The 14,913-nt window shown below is 48.0% G+C and overlaps 2 protein-coding genes across 8 annotated transcripts in view; both read right to left on the bottom strand.

Annotated features, from left to right (window-relative positions):
- zgc:172136 (uncharacterized protein LOC566376 homolog) overlaps nt 1–14,913 on the bottom strand; it is a 69,442-nt gene that overhangs the window by 11,726 nt on the left and 42,803 nt on the right. Inside the window, exons 1-3 of one of the 2 annotated variants that reach the window (XM_067236709.1) lie at nt 6,912–6,997; nt 572–840; nt 22–112 (exon numbers count right to left, since the gene is read on the bottom strand). In XM_067236709.1, the coding sequence (XP_067092810.1) occupies nt 22–112; nt 572–643 (163 nt within the window). In that variant the 5' untranslated portion in view covers nt 644–840; nt 6,912–6,997. Of the gene's footprint in view, nt 1–21; nt 113–571; nt 841–6,911; nt 6,998–14,913 lie in introns of those variants that run through there. The other variant, XM_067236710.1, reaches the window with a different exon arrangement.
- The window catches only part of fam135a (family with sequence similarity 135 member A), a 39,506-nt gene continuing 33,915 nt past the window's right edge, over nt 9,323–14,913 (bottom strand). For 5 of the 6 annotated variants that reach the window (XM_067236284.1, XM_067236283.1, XM_067236286.1 and 2 more), the window contains 5 exons: nt 14,407–14,504; nt 12,353–12,504; nt 11,498–11,608; nt 10,812–10,925; nt 9,323–10,359 (listed from right to left, as the gene is read on the bottom strand). In XM_067236284.1, coding sequence (XP_067092385.1) covers nt 10,154–10,359; nt 10,812–10,925; nt 11,498–11,608; nt 12,353–12,504; nt 14,407–14,504 — 681 coding nt within the window. In that variant the 3' untranslated portion in view covers nt 9,323–10,153. Of the gene's footprint in view, nt 10,360–10,811; nt 10,926–11,497; nt 11,609–12,352; nt 12,505–14,406; nt 14,505–14,913 lie in introns of those variants that run through there. The other variant, XR_010876657.1, reaches the window with a different exon arrangement.

Here is a 14,913-nt window from a genome sequence, read left to right as displayed (position 1 = left end):
GGATGGAGAGATGGAACTCACCCCTCACCACTGTGAGACCAAAAAAGTGAAGTTCTTTAATTCCCAGAAGCTCTAATACGCGGTTGAAGACATCCTGCCCTGTAGCTTTAACCTGAAGAGGGACACAGTGACACAGTAAACAGACCTTGTGGGCAACTTATAAAACACCAACACACAGAGAGACGTTGTTACAAGCTACAGAGATGCCATTTCAGAATGGAGCCAGCAGGAAATCCTTCTAATAAACTCCTTATTAAACCAGAGATTCATCCTCAGTCCCATCCTAGGCCCAAACGGACAAGCAGACACACACACACACACACACACACACACACACACACAGGAAGAGAAGCAGCACTAGTTAATAAAGCAGTAGACATGCACACACACACACACACACACACACACACACACACACACACACACACAGGAAGAGAAGCAGCACTAGTTAATAAAGCAGTAGACATGCACACACACACACAGGAAGAGAAGCAGCACTAGTTAATAAAGCAGTAGACAGGCACACACACACAGGAAGTGAAGCAAAGCTGGTTAATAAAGAAGCACTCACCCCCACTGTGATGTCTAGTTGTTCTTTGTTGGGTAGCAGCACACAGACAGTCTTTTTAGCTAGGGCAGACATTACGTCTGTCTGTATCCCTGTCTTCCTGTCTGTCTGTTAGTCTGTCTGTCTTTCTGTCTGTATCCCTGTATCCCTGTCTGTCTATCTTTCTGTCTGTATCCTTGTCTGTCTGTCTTTCTGTCTGTCTGCCTGTCTGTTCTCCTTCTCTCGTTCTCCTTCACTCGCTCCCTCTCCTCCACTCCACTCCGGTCATCCTTCTGAAAGAAAGTGGGGGAGAAAATCGGGTCAGACATCTTTACATGAGGAAGCCATGATGATGAACAGATCAGAGCATTGGCCTGCTAGGGTTGGGTATCGTTTGGATTTTTACGATTCCGATGCCGAACCGGTACTAACGATTCCGATTCCTAAACTATTCAGATTCTTGAAAAACTGAAAAATGACATCAAAGAAAGGCTCTTTTATAGAGTTAAAAAAAATATATTTAAATGTAACAATATATTAACATTTTACGTAAAGTAGCCTACTTAATAAGTACAATTAAGTCACCTAACACACAACTACAATAATTTAACAATAAATAACAGTTACACTATTAACAAGTAACAACAAAATAAATGTTGAGTTGGTATGCTAACTAAACCTGCTTCAAACTAGCAGTTATTTTGCAGAAGAATGACCATATTTTCCTTCTCTGGCAAGATACTACACCTCTCCTGATTTATGGCATGTCCTGGACAGGAGAAAACTCTCTCAGATGGTGTCGAAGAGGCCTGTACACAGGTATGAGTTTGAAAGGGCAGACAAATTGGGGAGGCTGTCCCGGGACCAGGGACTGGTGTCAGCAAGCTGTCGGAACACAGTGCATCCCTCTGCTTTAAGAAGTATTCCGTGTGATGCCGTATGTTTCAATACATTCGACGTGCTTCCCCCTTTGCACGTTATTGTTTTGAAACATTTGTTGCATTTTGCGATGTAGGATTCCTTGGCTTTGAAATACAGCCACACTTTCGACCGCTTAGCTTTAGTCATTTTAAATGCACTAAAAGCTAGCTAGCTAACGATAAACTAGCAGAGCAAGTGTAATATGTTTACTAGCGATCACGTGCAGTCAATGGTTAATATGATTTTACGTCCGTTTTGGTGAGCCCAGAGGGAAAATATGGCATTTTAAAAGTAGCATACATTTACGGTAGCTAGCTAACGGTAGACTACAGAGAAAGTGTGATATTTTTACGTCCGTTTCGGAGCGACAGAGGGAAAATATTAAGTGAAACCGAAATGAGGAACCGAATCGAGGAACCGAAATTTGCGTTCTAAACCCGGTTAATGGAACCGGGTTACAGGAGGTGATACACCCTGAGGAGGTGATACACCCTGAGGAGGTGATACACCCTGAGGTATGTTATAGGAGGTGATACACCCTGAGGAGGTGATACACCCTGAGGTATGTTATAGGAGGTGATACACCCTGAGGAGGTGATACACCCTGAGGTATGTTATAGGAGGTGATAAACCCTGAGGAGGTGATACACTCTGAGGAGGTGATACACCCTGAGGTATGTTATAGGAGGTGATACACCCTGAGGTATGTTATAGGAGGTGATACACCCTGAGGAAGTGATACACCCTGAGGTATGTTATAGGAGGTGATACACCCTGAGGAGGTGATACACCCTGAGGTATGTTATAGGAGGTGATAAACCCTGAGGTCTGTTACAGGAGGTGATACACCCTGAGGAGGTGATAAACCCTGAGGTCTGTTACAGGAGGTGATACACCCTGAGGAGGTGATAAACCCTGAGGTCTGTTACAGGAGGTGATACACCCTGAGGAGGTGATAAACCCTGAGGTCTGTTACAGGAGGTGATACCTCTATACCCTCCTGCCTTTATGACCCCCTGCCTCTATGACCTCCTTGTCCCTCACACTAAGCTCTGGCTGGTACGTGATGCTGGGCTGATTAATGGGAGCTGATCTCCCAAAGTCTATTAATCAGATGAATGAACACTGAGAGCAGACTCTGATCCTTCCTGTGTGTGGGGGGGGGGGAGACAGAGAGAGAGAGAGAGAGAGAGAGAGAGAGAGAGAGAGAGACAAACAGAAACAGATAGGGATAGAGAGAGAGGGACAGAGAGAGACAGAGATAGAGAAAACTAGATAGAGAGTGAAATAGATAGAGAGAGACAGAGAGAGAGAGAGAGAGAGAGAGAGAGAGAGAGAGAGAGAGAGAGAGAGAGAGAGAGAGAGAGAACAGAAAGACTGAGTACCCTTGGTAGGGTTACAGGTAACATAACTCCAACAACTCCGCAAACTTTCCTCTCTGAGAAGAACAGGTTCAAACACAACAGGATGGGACATGCTCACCTGTCAGCACTGGTTACCCTCCCCCCACACACACACTTACCAACACACACACACTCTCCCTCCACCCACACACGCTCTCCCTCCCCACACACATTTACATTTAGTCATTTAGCAGACGCTCTTATCCAGAGCGACTTACAGTAAGTACAGGGACATTACCCCCCAAGCAAGTAGGGTGAAGTGCCTTGCCCAAGGACACAACGCCATTTTGCACGGCTGGGAATCGAACTGGCAACCTTCAGATTACTAGCCCGACTCCCTCACCACTCAGCCATCTGACTCACACACACACACACACACACACACACACACACACACACACCCACCCACACTCACCCTCCACCCACACACACTGTCCCTCCCCCCCCCACACACACACCCTCCCCGCATACACTCCCTTTTCACTAGGACACGCCCTATCGAGGAGATCATAGAGATAACACTGAACAATACAGCAGAGTGGTGTGTGCGTGTGTGTGGGGGGGGGCAAAAAGTATATTGGTATTGAAAGAAGGATTTTCCCTCTATGTTCAAAGGGTGGCCTGATTGAAGAGGTTTAAGAAGCACTGCCACAGATGCACCAGCCTCGGCTGACCAGCTGTGTGGAGGCTCCTCAGAGCAGGGCTGGCTCCTGGCTCTGCTGGGCTGCAGGCCGGGAGCTGCAGGCTGAGGGGGCTGCAGGCCGGGGGCTGAGGGGGCTAACCAGGGGAGTGTGCTCTGAGGGACACTGCAGGGAGACAGATCCCACACACAGTAACATCCTCTTCCTCCTTCTGCCAACAGACGAGCTACTCTGAACACCAGAACGGATGTCCTCAGGCCTTCCTAGGTAGGCTGAAAGCATGTTGGAACATGGCATGTCTTACACACACACACACACACACACACACTTGGCTCTCCATAGCAGGGGTAAACAGTGGGAGAACCTGAAAATCCAGCACCTGGGAACCTGCCTGCGTGTGGTGACGCAGCGCTACATGTGCTGCGCCTGCTCCTACCTCCAGACTCACTGCTACAGCTCTGCTCCTACCCTCCAGACTCACTGCTACAGCTCTGCTCCTACCTCCAGACTCACTGCTACAGCTCTGCTCCTACCCTCCAGACTCACTGCCACAGCTCTGCTCCTACCTCCAGACTCACTGCCACAGCTCTGCTCCTACCTCCAGACTCACTCCTACAGCTCTGCTCCTACCCTCCAGACTCACTGCCACAGCTCTGCTCCTACCCTCCAGACTCACTGCCACAGCTCTGCTCCTACCCTCCAGACTCACTGCTACAGCTCTGCGCCTACCTCCAGACTCACTGCTACAGCTCTGCTCCTACCCTCCAGACTCACTGCTACAGCTCTGCTCCTACCCTCCAGACTCACTGCTACAGCTCTGCTCCTACCTCCAGACTCACTGCTACAGCTCTGCTCCTACCTCCAGACTCACTGCTACAGCTCTGCTCCTACCCTCCAGACTCACTGCTACAGCTCTGCTCCTACCCTCCAGACTCACTGCTACAGCTCTGCTCCTACCTCCAGACTCACTGCTACAGCTCTGCTCCTACCCTCCAGACTCACTGCTACAGTTCTGCTCCTACCCTCCAGACTCACTGCTACAGCTCTGCTCCTACCTCCAGACTCACTGCTACAGCTCTGCTCCTACCCTCCAGACTCACTGCTACAGCTCTGCTCCTACCCTCCAGACTCACTGCTACAGCTCTGCTCCTACCCTCCAGACTCACTGCCACAGCTCTGCTCCTACCCTCCAGACTCACTGCTACAGCTCTGCGCCTACCTCCAGACTCACTGCTACAGCTCTGCTCCTACCCTCCAGACTCACTGCTACAGCTCTGCTCCTACCATCCAGACTCACTCCTACAGCTCTGCTCCTACCTCCAGACTCACTGCCACAGCTCTGCTCCTACCTCCAGACTCACTGCCACAGCTCTGCGCCTACCTCCAGACTCACTGCTACAGTTCTGTTCCTACCTCCAGACTCACTGCTACAGCTCTGCTCCTACCCTCCAGACTCACTGCCACAGCTCTGCGCCTACCTCCAGGCTCACTGCCACAGCTCTGCGCCTACCTCCAGACTCACTGCTACAGCTCTGCTCCTACCATCCAGACTCACTCCTACAGCTCTGCTCCTACCTCCAGACTCACTGCCACAGCTCTGCTCCTACCTCCAGACTCACTGCCACAGCTCTGCGCCTACCTCCAAACTCACTGCTACAGTTCTGCTCCTACCTCCAGACTCACTGCTACAGCTCTGCTCCTACCCTCCAGACTCACTGCCACAGCTCTGCGCCTACCTCCACTCACTACCACTCTCTAGACTGGTTCAGTGCTCTATTTGTAGCTTCTCCATTATTTCACTGCCTTACAACCTTCTCATCATTTTAGCATTTTAATAGTTCTGTTTTCTCGGCCCATTGTGTGCTCTGACCATGGATTTTGTTGTAAATAAGTATATGTATATTTATATACACATTATAGATTTATAAGTATATAGCAAAATTATTAAGATTATTTTCTGCAATGTGTAACCGAATTTTCTTACTGTTGCGTAAACAAATGCAACTATTACTGTAATGCAACAAGCATATCCAGGTCTTGATTTGATAATTGATTTCCAGTTTCTGAATCACAGTCATTACTGTAATCTGCAGCTATTGACCTACTTGTGGAACCTGAATGGTGGTGTAATCATGACCATCGTGATCATCTATGACATGTTCCTAGCAGCGTCAGCGAGGAGCGCAGATGACTAACCTATAGTTTTGTTTTGTTCCGAGGTTCTGAGGTGTGAAGTTCCCAGCTGAACCTTTGGAACATCCATAAGGCAACAAGCAATTGACAGTCAGAAAACTTTATTGTCAACATTGATATGGGCAATAAACAAGGCAGTAAACTCAGATTTAACCTCCTTCAGATTATCTAGTTGGCAGAGCCAGCTGTCTGTACCTCTCCCATACTCATCTTCCTATAGAGCAGAAATAGAATATGTATTTTAACAGATTTTTTAACAGATAAAGTTATATATAACCTTCTCTGGTCAGAAACAACAATGCACAGTTCCAAAGAGCACACTCATGCAGAGTTCAGTCTAGCAGAGAGTTACTTTTAGTGGTGTGAACAAGTGTATCTCCTTTTTCTACGGGTATAGTACACATTCAAGTACAAAGTTTCACAGATGGGGCTAATTGTTGTTTGCCCCTTCCAGTAACTACCATAGTGGGCCATTCCTGGCATCACATGAGAGAAGCCATCTGCACGTACCTTAAATCCCCCTCAAGACTGCACTAATCCCCGGCCCTGACCATGCTCCCAGGAGCAAAAACAATCCCTGGGCCGTTAGCACTCTAACGGGCCTGTGTGGGACAACGATTTCTGAATGTGGAGCCAGCGCTTTAACGGCCAACCCCTCCCGACTGATTGACTGACTGCGCTCCCGTTGAATACTCGGAATCCTCGTACCATGCACGCACACGTACGCACGCACGCACGCACGTACACAACCAGCATTCCGGTGTCATATGAGAGCATCTTTCACATCCTGGCTCTCGTGGAGGTCTTGATGGAGAAACAACCTGATAAAGCTGATTTTCACACTGCACAAGTGCATGTATACAAAGCTCAGGTTATTCTGAACCTCTTCCTTTGAAACAGAACACAAGGGCAGGGGAGAGAGGTAGTCTATAGGGTATGTGTGGATAGCTGAAGTAACGTCGCTAAGAAGCCTACTAAAAATAAATCAATAAATTGTCCAGTAGATTATACTCTCATTAGCGGTCCGACACAAGAGCACGAACAACAAATAAACAAAACATATTTTACACAATAAGCCTGACAGATAACTTATTTTGAATGTCCAAAACAACATCCCACACAGAGCGCAATACAGTCCAAGTCTGGAACAAGTGAAGAACGAGTTTCCAAGCATGTTAATTTATCAGAAAGTAGGCTATTACTCACCTAATGGAAAGGCAAATGCACTTTGAGAAAAGTTAGGGCTTCTGTGTATGTGCCGATGCATGGGAGACTAAACCACGAGATACGCCACAACAGATTCTCACCACGGATGGGTTACTTTAAACCAGACTGCCGACCGACTATGCAGCGGCAACATTTACCGATCTGATATTTAAACTTCTGAGAGCTGTAGAAAGCTTCTAGCTGTCTGGACCGTACCATTCGCATTGCAAACAGGGGTGAAACTATTTGATTGTAAACTATAAAAAAAATTATACTGAAACAAATAACACACTATTCGAACATAATTCGTACATAAATTACTGTACATTTAAATTTCTAGAATTTACAACTGCCCCATAAACATGTTTTTGATGACATCTACTCGAGGAATATGTTGAGAATGTATTCGCACCTCCCGACGTTTTCCCAGCAATTTCGAGTTACTTATTTTAGACAAGTGGATTACAAAACAATTTACCAAAAACAATGTTTGTACAAAAATGTATAGCCTAATAATATATGTAATATTCATATAATGTAATTCTAAACATCCTATACATATTTAATATTGCTTTTTTTCACAGGTACACTCTTGCACTTTTTGAGGTTCTTGCTGTTTAATTGTAACTTCTCTAACAACATACTCTTATTGTTCTACCCTTTGGGACTTATTTGGTTTCACAATGTATGCTTCATGTTTGGCTACCCGCAATGTTTGGGGCTATCACGTTGTTATGATCAGTGACCTATGCACTTTTGCAAAACTCTCTTTTGGAAGTCGCTTTGGATAAAAGAGTCTGCTAAATGCATAAATGTAAATGTAATGTAATAGTTTAATGGTTAAGGATATCCTACAACATAAAGCTATTAGTTGTCTAATAGGTAAAACTATATTCTCTGAACAGGAATGATTTAGAACAATACTCAACAGGCTAATATATAGTATATCAAATAATATTAGACTAGGCTGGATAGAATAACTTTACTAATGACTCTTGTACAACCATGCTGATCAGTTGGCTATAGGCTATTTACTAGGCTATTACACAAATCGTAAATACGGGCGTCCGTTTAGAAGAATCTGTCTGGCCGATCTTGTCTTTAGCGACAGATTAACTAGATTAGCATTAGATCAACAGATTACAGCTAATTGTTTTCAGGGATTGTTGTCTCTCGGTTAACCTGGTGCCAGTTAGACTGTTATAGTCGGTAAAATAGAGCTGACTTTTGGTGTGCACCGTATAGCCGTAACTGGATGAGGATTGCAAAACTTGCACTAACAATAATAGTCCAAACAGGCCTAATTTGACTTTGGTCCAACACTTGGGTATAATGCCCGGAATTGAAACCATGACAACAATTTGTGCCTCGAACACGTAGCTGTGACCGCGGAGATGCGACCATTGTACCAGGGCCCCATTAGAGTGTAAAACATCGATGTGCGACCATTTACCGTTTCGTTTTGATCTGTGGTTCTTTGTGTGGTTAATTGTTTTTGTCAAGGAGACAATGCTGGACCTCCTACTGTCTCACCTTATGACGCGGTGGCCAGTGTAAACACTGTCAAAATAACCTACCTTCCTTCCGTCACTGATGAGAGAAGTGACAAGTCGGAATACACAGCAGGCTCTCAGTAATCCAGCAACGCTAGAACATGCTAGAAGAACATGCTAGAAAAGCAATATACAACAAACACACAACTGCGTTGACCTTGTGTCATGGTTCCAAAAAATCAAGTGTAAGCAATGTTCATCTCTGTTTCAATTTAAGGTTTTACTTTCAAAGAAAACTCTTATTTTAAGACCGAGAGAAAGAGAGATGGGGGGTCTGTCAGTTGGCCTGTACCCCCTAAAGAGCATCTAAGCTGCCATGATGGCCAGACATTGTCCTGGTCCACAACCTCCTCCCAGTAGGAGCCTACCCCCCCCCCCTCCATAATGAACTCTGACCCCACTAGTGTAATGTTTGGACACATTACCTCATCCCACAATGCCCTGCGCTCTCCAAATATGGGCGCAGAGATGAGAGGCTGGGGTTAAAGGGGGCAGAGGGGAGGGTGAGGTGAGGGGGATGGCAGTGAGGATGGGGTTGAGGTGCAGGGGGGTGAGGGTGAGAGAAGGGGTGAATCTGAGGGGGATAACCCTAGCCCTACTCCGCAAGACTAGTTGGGAGGCCGACTCAACAAGACATAACATTGTAGGCAAACATGAAAACACGACACACACACACTCTCAATAACACACACAACAGACATGCTCTCACTCACTAACACACACAATAATTTCCTTACATACTCTCTTAAAGCCACACCCCCACACACACATCAACCTGACAATGAAAGAGGTATAATTACCCACCATGTTGGAGGAAGGAACAGACACTTCCTGATAATACACATATTTAATGGTCCAAAGTGCAATGATACAAACCATTTGACAAAGAAATAATTAGATTTTTATTTAAAACAATACTCTCCAGTTCAAAAGCATAAATTACCCCCAATCCTCCACCTTTCGTCAGATTGCGTAATCACCTCGAGCCACTGAGATCCCTGCCAGGACACTCTCTGTTCATGTCTCAGGTTCCGGTGTCTCTGACAGCCTGGGCTGGTGGGTTCAGGAGACACATGTAGCAGGATTCTGTCTAACCACCATCAACTGCCTCTATAACTATCTCATTTGCATTGTCTTTGTCCTCTGCACGTAAAGAAACTAAACTGACAATAAAAAACAAAAAGTTATTGAATTGTACAAATGACTATACTCAGTACAAAAGCTTTTTTTTTTTAATGCAGTCGAGGTGCAATGTAAGCGTCTAGATCTGATGTGAAGATGTTCTCCAGGTAAAAATGCTTCTTCCAACACCAGTAACACAGGTTTATCATTTGTATCATCACGTTTATCACAACCTCAGAAAAATAACCATTTATTTTTAGCAATTTTAAGCAGCTACATTTCCAGTTCGGTTGAATTGTTTATCCGAATGTCTGATGACACAATGACTTAACTTTGTATACTTAAATAACACTGAAATATACAAACAAAAGGTGAGCAGAATGACTTCCTCACCATGAAGAACATTCATAGAAATCTAAGAAAAATCATAAAAAAAAGGCTATGTGTATAAAACTGTGAATAAACAACCAGATAAGACAGTTGATACGAACATTGGGTTTGGATGCAGTGAGGTATACTTCCACAAGGTAATCCCTATTCTCCTCAGTCCATGGCCTCTAGCGCCCCCTAGTGAAAGAACTTGAGTCCTGCGACCAGGAAGAACTTCTCCAGAAAGATCTCGGAGTCCAGGACGGCGATGTGGGCTGCTCGGCCAATCAGGGAGTTGGCGGTGTTGGGCAGCGCGTGGATGACATCATAGCGCACCAGGTTGCAGTCTCTGTTCTGAAGCACGGGTAACAGGAGGTTCTCTATCATCTCAGCATAGACCGGGCCTGACGGAGGGACAGAGAGGGATGGAGGGAGTAGAGAGGGAGAGAGAGGGAAGGAGAGATGAAGAGAGAGGGAGAGAAGGAGGAGAGAGGAATAGAGAGAGGGAGCGAGAGAAGGAGAGATGGAGAGGAATAGAGAGAGGGAGAGAGGAATAGAGAGATGAATAGAGAGAGGGAGAGAGGAACAGAGAGAGGGAGAGAGGGAAGGAGAGAAGGAAAGAGGGAAGGAGAGAGGAATAGAGAGAGGGAGAGAGGGAAGGAGAGAAGGTAGGGTGGGAAGAACAGAAGAGGCGGAGCATTTTAATATTGTGAAGGAGAGGGAGAAAGGTGTGGGAACGGAAAGAGGTGGAGAAAAAAAAGAGAGGGGCAAAAAATGGAGGACCAGAAAGGGCAGTGAGACGGGCGAGGTCAGGGGTGAAACAACTGTGCTCTAAGCATGTGTGACCAGGCCTCACCTGTCTGCTTGTCCTTCAAGGCTGTCTTGCACATCTCAACACGGGCCGAGTGGTACGGGACATAGCGGTCCTGCAGGGAACTCACCAGAACCACGTTCCTGAAGAACTGAAGACCTGCAGCACACAAACCAACCAGGATGGAGGGAGAGAAAGGCACAGTCACACCATAAGTGTGTGTGTGTTTTTGTGTGTATTTGTATGTGTGTGTGTGTATGTATGTAAGTATGTAAAAAATGTGTTTTAGTCTTGCGAGTTCCTATTCCTTCTAATTGGGTGGCTTGGCGAGTCCTACGTTTCAGTGGCGAAAGTGTTTTACTCTCTGTGCTTAATGTATCAAGACAATGACTGTGGTCTGTAGGGTCTTTGTTGGGATTAGTAACACCCGTCTTGCACTCTCTCAGAAGTTCTGCACCCCCCACCCCCACCCCCCACCCAAGTTAGAGGCAGGTAGATAGAGAGAGGAAGTTAGAGGCAGGTGGATAGAGAGACAGACAGACAGATGGACAGAGAGAGACAGACAGGTGGACCGAGAGAGACAGACAGGTGGACAGAGAGAGACAGACAGGTGGACATAGAGAGACAGACAGGTGGACAGAGAGAGACAGACAGGTGGACAGAGAGAGACAGACAGGTGGACAGAGAGAGACAGACAGGTGGACAGAGAGAGACAGACACAGACATCTCACCAGCTTTCTTGCTCAGCTTGTACAGGAAGGTCTGCCGGGGATCTGAGTGGTCTCTGCAGGTGAGCTGCAGCAGAGAGCCAGACTTCTTCCACTTCTGCATGAACCACAGCCCTGAGGAGACAGGGAGGAGGAGGAGGAGGAGAGTGGAGACAGGGAGGAGGAGGAGAGTGGAGACAGGGAGGAGGAGGAGAGAGGGAGGAGGAGGAGAGAGGAGACAGGGAGGAGGAGACAGGGAGGAGAGTGGAGACAGGGAGGAGGAGAGTGGAGACAGGGAGGAGGAGGAGAGAGGGAGGAGGAGGAGGAGGAGAGAGTGAGGAGGAGGAGAGAGGAGACAGGGAGGAGGAGGAGACAGGGAGGAGAGTGGAGACAGGGAGGAGGAGGAGACAGGGAGGAGAGTGGAGACAGGGAGGAGGAGAGAGGGAGGAGGAGAGTGGAGACAGGGAGGAGAGTGGAGACAGAGAAGAGGAGGAGAGAGGAGACAGGGAGGAGGAGACAGGGAGGAGGAGAGTGGAGACAGGGAGGAGGAGGAGAGTGGAGACAGAGAGGAGGAGACAGGGAGGAGGAGAGTGGAGACAGGGAGGAGGAGGAGAGTGGAGACAGAGAGGAGGGTGGAGGAGACAAGGCGAGGGGGATAGAGGAAGGAGGAGGAGAGTGGAGAGTGGGAGAAGGAGAGGAGGTGGAGGAGAAGAGGAAGAGGAGGAGAGTGGAAGGAGGAGGAGGAGAGTGGAGGTTGAGGATGGGATAGACATGACCACAACCATGAAACCCACTCCTGCATTACAGACACACCGTCCTCCTCCCTTCTCCCTCCCCTCTACCCCCCCCTCCTCTCCTCCCCCCGTCCCTCAGGCGTACCTGTGTTGACCAGGGCGGAGCTGTTGTAGAGTGTGCCCAGGTGGGGCCCAGACAGCGACAGGAAGGTGTGCAGCCTGCTCAGGTAGCACTTGAACCTGGGTCGGGTCAGGACGGAGCGCACGATCAGGTTCCCCAGGGAGTGGCCTACGAAGCTGGCACAGCATCCACACCACATCACATCACTGACAGAAACATACTGTCCAATTGCATCCTCATCACCTTTGATTCCTTTTACCTTCATCATGCATTGATTGGTTAAAGTTTTGTATGTTCACAGAAGGATGTTCTCCGTATGGGAGCAGAGCAGGATGTTCTCAGTATGGGAGCAGGGAAGGATGTTCTCAGTATGGGAGCAGAGCAGGATGTTCTCAGTATGGGAGCAGAGCAGGATGTTCTCAGTATGGGAGCAGAGCAGGATGTTCTCCGTATGGGAGCAGGGAATGATGTTCTCAGTATGGGAGCAGGGCAGGATGTTCTCAGTATGGGAGCAGGGCAGGATGTTCTCAGTATGGGAGCAGAGCAGGATGTTCTCCGTATGGGAGCAGGGAATGATGTTCTCAGTATGGGAGCAGGGCAGGATGTTCTCAGTATGGGAGCAGGGCAGGATGTTCTCCGTATGGGAGCAGAGCAGGATGTTCTCCGTATGGGAGCAGAGTAGGATGTTCTCAGTATGGGAGCAGGGCAGGATGTTCTCCGTATGGGAGCAGGGCAGGATGTTCTCCGTATGGGAGCAGGGCAGGATGTTCTCAGTATGGGAGCAGGGCAGGATGTTCTCAGTATGGGAGCAGGGAAGGATGTTCTCAGTATGGGAGCAGAGCAGGATGTTCTCAGTATGGGAGCAGAGCAGGATGTTCTCAGTATGGGAGCAGAGCAGGATGTTCTCCGTATGGGAGCAGAGCAGGATGTTCTCAGTATGGGAGCAGGGAAGGATGTTCTCAGTATGGGAGCAGAGCAGGATGTTCTCCGTATGGGAGCAAAGTAGGATGTTCTCAGTATGGGAGCAGAGCAGGATGTTCTCAGTATGGGAGCAAAGTAGGATGTTCTCAGTATGGGAGCAGAGCAGGATGTTCTCCGTATGGGAGCAGGGCAGGATGTTCTCAGTATGGGAGCAGGGCAGGATGTTCTCAGTATGGGAGCAGGGAAGGATGTTCTCAGTATGGGAGCAGAGCAGGATGTTCTCAGTATGGGAGCAGAGCAGGATGTTCTCCGTATGGGAGCAGAGCAGGATGTTCTCAGTATGGGAGCAGGGAAGGATGTTCTCCGTATGGGAGCAGAGCAGGATGTTCTCCGTATGGGAGCAAAGTAGGATGTTCTCAGTATGGGAGCAGAGCAGGATGTTCTCAGTATGGGAGCAAAGTAGGATGTTCTCAGTATGGGAGCAGAGCAGGATGTTCTCAGTATGGGAGCAGAGCAGGATGTTCTCCGTATGGGAGCAGAGCAGGATGTTCTCAGTATGGGAGCAGGGAAGGATGTTCTCAGTATGGGAGCAGAGCAGGATGTTCTCAGTATGGGAGCAAAGTAGGATGTTCTCAGTATGGGAGCAGAGCAGGATGTTCTCAGTATTGGAGCAGAGCAGGATGTTCTCCGTATGGGAGCAGAGCAGGATGTTCTCCGTATGGGAGCAGAGCAGGATGTTCTCAGTATGGGAGCAGAGTAGGATGTTCTCAGTATGGGAGCAGGGCAGGATGTTCTCCGTATGGGAGCAGGGCAGGATGTTCTCAGTATGGGAGCAGGGAAGGATGTTCTCAGTATGGGAGCAGAGCAGGATGTTCTCAGTATGGGAGCAGAGCAGGATGTTCTCCGTATGGGAGCAAAGTAGGATGTTCTCAGTATGGGAGCAGAGCAGGATGTTCTCAGTATGGGAGCAGAGCAGGATGTTCTCCGTATGGGAGCAAAGTAGGATGTTCTCAGTATGGGAGCAGAGCAGGATGTTCTCAGTATGGGAGCAAAGTAGGATGTTCTCAGTATGGGAGCAGAGCAGGATGTTCTCAGTATGGGAGCAGAGCAGGATGTTCTCCGTATGGGAGCAGGGAAGGATGTTCTTCCAGACTGACCTGATCTTGGAGACGGTGAGGTTGTAGATCTGGATATACTGGACTATCTCGTCCAAGAGACGGTCGGTCATCGACTCAAAGTCAGCAAACGTGTCGTTCTGTGGAAGGAGAGAAAGACAGTCTGACATCCAGAGGAAGGAGAGAGAGACAGTCTGACATCCAGAGGAAGGAGAGAGAGAGACAGTCTGACATCCAGAGGAAGGAGAGAGAGACAGTCTGAAACCATCAAGAGGAAGGAGAGAGAGACAGTCTGACATCCAGAGGAAGGAGAGAGAGACAGTCTGACAACCAGAGGAAGGAGAGAGACAGTCTGACATCCAGAGGAAGGAGAGAGCGAGACAGTCTGACATCCAGAGGAAGGAGAGAGAGACAGTCTGACACCATCAAGAGGAAGGACACTCATCTGATCTGGGATGGTTACTTAGTCAGGTTAGTTAACTGGTGGGATTGGTGACCTAGTAAGGTTAGTTAACTGGTAGGGTTGGTTACTTTGTAAACTGGTTGAGT

Source organism: Osmerus mordax, chromosome 5 (genome assembly GCF_038355195.1).
Source record: "Osmerus mordax isolate fOsmMor3 chromosome 5, fOsmMor3.pri, whole genome shotgun sequence".
Taxonomy (NCBI): domain Eukaryota; kingdom Metazoa; phylum Chordata; class Actinopteri; order Osmeriformes; family Osmeridae; genus Osmerus; species Osmerus mordax.
Note: the sequence above shows the minus strand (reverse complement) of the source record. Positions and strands in the feature narration are given on the sequence as shown.